The sequence below is a fragment of the Lolium rigidum genome, chromosome 4 (genome assembly GCF_022539505.1).
Source record: "Lolium rigidum isolate FL_2022 chromosome 4, APGP_CSIRO_Lrig_0.1, whole genome shotgun sequence".
NCBI classification, from domain to species: domain Eukaryota; kingdom Viridiplantae; phylum Streptophyta; class Magnoliopsida; order Poales; family Poaceae; genus Lolium; species Lolium rigidum.
The window spans coordinates 153001104-153008367 of record NC_061511.1 but is presented as its reverse complement, the minus strand read 5'-3'; the positions used below and the strand labels follow the sequence as shown (position 1 = coordinate 153008367).

Sequence of the window (7264 nt, the reverse complement as noted above, 5' to 3'; positions counted from 1 at the left end):
GGGACGACATGTCCCTGCTGAGAGCGTCGACAGAGGGAATGTCTCCCCGGACGCGGGCGGCACACAAATTCTTCAAAGGCCAGATCCTCGAAGACATCGAAGCCAAAATGGCGGCGGCCGACGCGGCGGCCTGTGCGGCAGCAAGCAACCGCGGAGCAAGAGCCGGCCGACGCGTCTTCTATCGCTACACCTGCGTTGGCCTATGCGTCGGCGACGGAGCGCGGACAGAGCATGCACAACACCGGGCAGATCGCGACGAGGTCATCGTGATCGACGGGCCTGCGTCGACTCAGGATACGTCGCCGTCGCCCAATCCCTTCTTCTAATTAGCATGCACCACCGGTCTGTAATATGATTGCGCGACCAGTACTTTGATCGCCGCTACTCTGATCGCGACGATTCGGCGGGAACGATCTATTTTGAATGCAACAATTTGAATTTCTGATTGGGGGAGGCATTTGGGGGACGCGACTGGAGAGCGATGTCCCTCAAACGCGGCATGAACAAAATACGTCTCTCAAACGCTCAATCCGCGACTGGAGATGCTCTAATCAGCTGCAAAACCAACCAAGAAACCAGGAGCTGCCGTCTATGTGTGTATAAAGTGTAGAGAACCTCCCCCTCCCAACGCTTGTTAGCTCCAACTCCAACCACCAGCGACCTCACCTCACCTCTCCTCGCCCGGCCGCCCAGCAATCTATGGCCTACACCTCCTCCCTCCACCTCTCCAAGCACCTGCTCCTCCCCAAGGCCCACCGCGGCAGGCACTCCTCATCGCGCTCGCCGTCCTTCGTCCCGGCGGCCAGGGTCAACGGCGCCCCGCACGTCAACGGGAAGGCCAGCAAATCCCCCAACGGCAAGGTACAGATCAACGGCGGCGACGGTAAGAAATCGGGCGCCGTCAACGGCCACGGCAAGAAGGTACCACCCGGCGTCCTCAACGGGAAGACGCACCACGTGAACGGCGGCCATGACCGGATCCACCTCTCGGTGAGCACGGGCCCCGGGGGCCAGGACGGGACCGGGCTCCGCGTGGCCTACCAGGGCGCGCCGGGGGCCTACAGCGAGTTCGCGGCCAAGACGGCGCTCCCGGGGTGCGAGACCGTGCCCTGCCGCGCCTTCGCGGACGCGCTGGCGGCCGTGGACCGGGGCGTCGTCGACCGCGCCATCCTCCCCGTGGAGTCAACCATGGAGGGCACCGCGCTGCGCAACTACGACCTGCTCCTGCGCCACGACCTGGTCGTCGCGCAGGAGATCAACCTCTTCGTGCACTACTGCCTCCTCGCCATGCCCGGGGTGCGCGCCGCCGAGGTGCGCCGGGTCATCAGCCACCCCATGGCGCTCGCGCACTGCGGCCGCGCCCTCGAGCGCCTCGGCGTCGACCGCCAGCCCGTCGAGGACACCGCGGGCGCCGTCGAGATGCTGCGCTCCAACATGATGCTCGACACCGCCGCCATCGCCAGCCCGCGCGCCGCAGACCTCTACGGCCTCGACGTCCTCGCGCACGGCCTCCAGGACGAGTCCTGGAACGTCACCCGCTTCCTGCTGCTCTCCAGGCCGCCCTCCCCCGTCGAGCTCCCCGCCGATGCCGACGCCAAGACCAGCATGGTCGTCGCGCACCGCGGCGGATCCATGGCCGTCGTGCTCAAGGTCCTCTCCGCCTTCTCCTCCCGCGGCATCAACATGTCCAAGCTCGAGATCATCAACAACGAAGGCGCCGGCGGCGCCGGCGAGCTGCGTCCGCCGGTCATGATCCTCGACACGGGCGCCCGCGGGGCCCCGACGCTGCGCTCCTTCCCGCACGTCCTCTACGTCGACTGCGAGGGCGCCGCCGACGACCCGCTCGTCCGCGACGCCATCAAGGAGATCGAGAAGTTCGCCGTCTTCGTCCGAATCCTCGGCTGCTACGCCGCCGACACCAACGTCTACGATCTGCAATGAAGAGGACAACAATTGATACAGTTCAAGTGATCGAATTAGCTAGTTCGACACAATTGGACCAGAATTGGACTTGGAAATATCCATCCATTCTTAGCCTCCAGCATCTTCAGCTGCTGCTACTTAATTCTTGTACAGATGCAATAATAAACTTCCGGTCGCTAATTTAGCTATGTGCATAGGTGTAAGATTGCTGCTACTCCTGCGGTCCTGCCTACTGGTAAGATGTGTAAGATGGTATTATCAGGACACGATTGCTGTAATTTTGTTGTGGTTAGATCTGCTGCTAATGCCTACTAGTAGTAATTAGAGGATGTGTAAGATGGTATTATCAGGACATGATTGCTGTAATTTTGTTGTGGTTAGATATGGTGGTGTTTTGTTTCACACTTGCTTGTAACATTACAGTGCGGTCTTGTGCTAAATCTTGGCCTTATGAAGTTGATATACATCCAAGATCGATGCTGTTCTCTTAACCGGGTGTGATGGTACTGTGGATCTCCTCTCAGTAGTCTCATTGAAGGTTGAGGTTGTGTGTCCCCTCTCCGTGTAAGGGTTACAAGTGAAACCCTAGTCCGATTCTTCAGACTTAGTGGTGGCAGCGGAATTCGCCGTTACCATTCCGGGGACATCGTTGTAAATCTTAGGTATCTTTGGTTAGAGCTTCGAGGTGAAGCTTCTTCGGCTCTAGCATGGGATGACCTCGTTGGTATCCTATCTTTTATAGACGATCTCATTATCATTATTCTCGTTCATTGCTTTCCACTCGGAGGATCGGTGCTCCGGGCCCGGAGCAAGGGGGCAGGTGACCCTCTCCAAGACTCCAACAATGGCTTGATGTGTTTGATGCAACGTTGTTCGATGGTTTTTCCCGGAGGCGCGATTTGATCATTGCGTAGTAGTCTAGTTTACCTAGTGATAGGTGTGGGCTCTCTGGCTTTCTTGCTCGACTTGGAGTTAGTGGCTTTGCTTTTTCTTTTAGTTGCTTTGTAAGAGAGTTCTTTCGCAAAAAAGAAGTAAGGGGTTCACTCACCATCATGTATCAGTTCTGAAGAATGTGGATTTATTTATAAAGTGAATCTTCATGAAATGCTTTGCTGATCCTTTTTTTCACTTTTGGGCAAACATGATTTGATCTGGTCTAACCTTGTCTTGACCTATTGCTCTGTTTAGAGAGCCAGAGTGTGAAATTTTAGGGCGTATTTGGTTCCTCGCGAAGTGATTTTTTGTATTCACTATCCCAAGCTTCGTGTGTTTGGTTGCTACAATGAAAAAAAATCTTAGACAACACAGTTCTTAAAATAGGCCATATGAAATTAAAGTTAGTTCGCGAGAAACGCTCGATTCCACCATTTCCTCTTGTGCAAGCTCTTGAGTGCTCACAAGTGGGCCCTCTATGCGTTTAGGGATGCGAGCATATGTAAGTAAGCTTGCATCTAATTCAATTCGTCTTAATCCTCCTCTTATTTACATAACGGTGCTTTAGTTCGAGATAAGTTCTACATGAAAAAAATGTGTATACATGTTGTGACTCCAATCCCGTGACCGGTTCCTAGTTTCCTTGAGTTTTCGACTGTCTATTTCATATTTTCTTGGAGCTTTTTTAGATAAATTTTGTCAAATTCGTCGCACATGGTCGACCGTTTTAAATTTTCTTCGAGAAGTAGCTTCATATCACCATTTCTCATAACTCCAATGTTCGAAGTTTTCCGTTTAAACGTTTATACACAAGTAGATCTACATCTCGCAAATACATAGCCTACGAATATCAAAACCGAAAACTGTGAACACGGAATTGTCAGCAACCAATTAAGAGCTCCCTTGATTTATATGATAGGAAAACATATGATTAGGATATAATACCTACTTGAATCCTATGAAAATATGAAGTGTGTTTGATTGTAGCAAAGAGCTCTCCATTAGGTATGACCTAATATTTTTTTCTTTATGAATTACACTACAAGATATTTCTATAGGATTACTTCCAATAAGATATGTTCCTATTAATGAAACAATCTATGCAGATTTTTTTTCCATATGATCTAAACCCTACACACTTTCTATACAAATCTTATAAATCAAAGAAGCCTTCAAGTGCATGACCATTCCAAGTGAAATTTCCACTCGTACATATTTAAGCGGGCCAAGTTACACAGGTAAGAAAAACCTCGATATCAAATCAAACGTGAGTCCAAAGATTCTGGTTAGACATAATGAGAAGCAAGATTCAAGATCCGGCAAGGGGATCTGAATCCACGTGGAGCTCGTCTCAGCTTCAGAGATCCCTGCTGCTGCTACGATATGGGTGGGAGGTCCTACTCGTACCAGTGGCGCACGTTACGCAGCAGAAAAATCTGCGCAGACTTAACTTTGTCTGATAAGCGAGGGCCCTGATACGGTACAGTGATGCCCTGGAATCACAGGAACCGCGAGAAGTCTCAGACTCTGAATGTACGACTGAATGTACGCCCCAAGACGCGAATCGAGCAGCCGACCGTTCAGGCGGAGATTTTTGCGTGTGTGGCACAGAACTTGTGTGGCAAATTTGGCGACGTTCGGTACAGGAAACAGATACATCGCGTGGTTGCAATCCACGGAACAAACTATGCCAAAAATATCCACCAGATCTTCACACATGTGTTTCCGTGTTCGTCAGTCGCAGAGTCACACGAAGCTAACCATCTTCAGTGGCCATGATTGAAACGGAACAATGTGTCTGAGGCAATTTATTCTTAACTTAAATTTAGGCGGAAAATGCGTCACCACAAACACAACAAGAACTGCACGTGTGTTGTATCTCAGCTGCCTTGGGCCCGCATGGCAGCCGTTTTGCCTTCTGCGTGTTAGATGTGGCTTGGCGGCACTATTGTTACGTTGTGCGCCGAGCTTAATGCCATCCTCTTCGCCTTCTACGCATCGGTGCTGGCTGGGCGGAGAAGTTATGTCCTTGCCGCTCGGAAGACAAAGCCGATATTGATGGTGGGGCATGCACCCGTGGTTTTTTAAGGTGGTTGCGCCAGCCATTTGCCGACACCCATGCCATTGCTACAACCACGATTGAAGCACTATCCAATCCCATGAAGAACCAAACGTGCTAGATGGGCAAGTCCTGCACATTTCGGAAAGGCTAGAATAACCACGAAGCGGGTTCCTTCGCGAGGAGGTAGCCGCCACGGGGCGTGGGACCAACGATACGTCCTAGTCGACGAGTGACGACATTTGTACGAGACGAGAACGATTGTGGTGTGGCCCGATGTCAAGCGCCCACAGCTTGGCTTCTAAACTCCTGGAGGGTGTCGGTGCTGCCCGTGCCACGAGAAGGGCGAGCACAACGCAAGTTCTGCCACCGGCAGGCCCTTCTCCCGCCCGGTCGACCCTGCATTCACGAAGGACTCGTACATCTGGGACACTTTCGGCTAGTGGGAGTTCAACCCGGGGCATCGCATACCTACGCTGCCACAACTACGGTGGCGGTGGCGACGACGATTATGCCGAGGATGATCCACCGAAAGATACGATTGTTAAGCAAGAGGTCGAGCCCCTCCCCCAGTCGCCTGAGCTGAGCGAGGTGAAGGCCCTAGAGGTGGCCATCGCGCATAGCAAGCTCAAGGAACTGGCAAAGCGGCAGGGGCTCGCCGTTCAACCCCTGGAATCGGTTAGGAGATGAACGGTAAATAAACTGAAATATTATCAGGTCGCATACAAGTACTACAAGACAGCCTACTTTATATCCGCGGCCCAACCTAAATAAACTAAAATAGTCACTTTTATTTCTGTAATGGATGCTAAGGGCATCTCCAACAGCAACGAGCGTCCGTTTGCGTCCACTGTGATCGAAAATGTGTCTAGGCCCTACTTCAGCGGGGCAACGGAAAGTGATCGGACCGTCCACGGCGACGCAAATCTGGTCCAAATATGAGTCAAGTTTGCGTCTCCGTGGACGCTCCGCGGTCGCGCCGAGCGTCCTCCTTTTCTTACCCGGTCCCGTAAGCCAGCGATAGCGATATCGAGCGCTTCGATTTGCTTCTTTTCCCCCTTCTTTGCTGCCCTAGTGCGACACCACCACCCCAACCCCACCCGCTGCCGTCCCGCCACAGCGGCGCAGTACTCGCCGTCGGCTCGGTTCTCGCCGGGCGGGAGAGCAGGATCGTAGTTGGGGTTGGCTCCGACGCGTACCTGCCGCCTGTTTTGGCACCAAACGTTGCCGGTTGCGCCGCCCGGCCGCGCCGCCCACGACCTGTTCGGTCAATTGCGTCGGTATGTGTCTTACTCCTGTTTTCGGCGCTATTGTGGGCGGCAATTGATCTACAGTTCGTACTCACGTAGATGGACATGTGGCAGATGCTGGACAAGTTCCGCGCGGAGGTCATTGACTCCTCTTTCGACGAGGAGTCCGATCAGTCCATGCAGACATTGGCAACTACTGCGGCCTCCATGATCCATGAGTTCAATTCAAACCAGGGGCCGGTGCACCGGGGCTCTGTCAAGGGCCGCTCAAAAAACCTGCCGCGCAACATAGTGGAAGGGCAGCTCCGGCTCCACAAGGACTACTTCCACCTCACCGATCCGGTGTTCAAGGAAAAAATGTTCATGGTCATTCTACGGGGCGTCAGACACTACGACCCCTACTTCCAATGTAGGCCCGATGCAACAGGTGCGCTAGGTTTCACCTCCTACCAAAAATGCTCCGCGGCTATTTGCATGCTATCATATGGAATGGCTGCTGATATATTCGATGAGTATCTTCGAATGGGTGAGAGCACCTGCCTTGAGTCCATGTACAGGTTTTGCCGAGCCGTGATTGCCGTGTTTAGACAGCATTACTGTAGGGAGCCAACTGTTGACGATACAAGGCGGCTGTTTTCTATCAATGAGTCTAGAGGGTTCCCAGGAATGATTGGCAGCATAGATTGCATGCACTAGGAGTGGAAGAACTGTCCATTTGAATGGCAGGGTCAGTACAGCGGGCATGCGGAGGGACAGACTGTCATTCTTGAAGCTATCATATCTCAAGATTTATGGATTTGGCATTCATTATTTGGCATGGCAGGTTCCAACAATGACATTAATGTGTTGCACCGATCACCGGTTTTCAACAGGCTCATGCAAGGCAAGCTCCCCGGGTGAGCTACGAGGTCAATGGAAATGAATATGACAAGCCATATTATCTTGCTGATGGCATCTACCCTGACTGGGCCACACTGATGAAGAGTGTCCGGAATCCAAACTCCGAGAAGATGAGGAGGTTTTCCAAGATGCAAGAGGCTTGCGGGAAAGATGTGGAGCGCGGATTTGGTGTGCTCCAAGCTTGGTGGGCAATTGTCCG

The 7264-nt window shown here is 52.6% G+C and overlaps 1 protein-coding gene across 1 annotated transcript; it reads left to right on the top strand.

Annotated features, from left to right (window-relative positions):
- The first annotated feature begins 615 nt into the window (after window positions 1-615).
- On the top strand, window positions 616-2414 carry LOC124706042 (arogenate dehydratase 3, chloroplastic-like). The gene has a single exon (XM_047237709.1). The coding sequence runs from the start codon at window positions 700-702 to the stop codon at window positions 1939-1941; it is 1242 nt and encodes a 413-aa protein (XP_047093665.1). The 5' UTR covers window positions 616-699; the 3' UTR covers window positions 1942-2414.
- Window positions 2415-7264: the final 4850 nt, after the last annotated feature.

Coding starts and splice junctions, on each gene's coding strand:
- LOC124706042 (XM_047237709.1), top strand. CDS start 700: ATGGCCTACACCTCCTCCCTCCACCTCTCCAAGCACCTGCTCCTCCCC.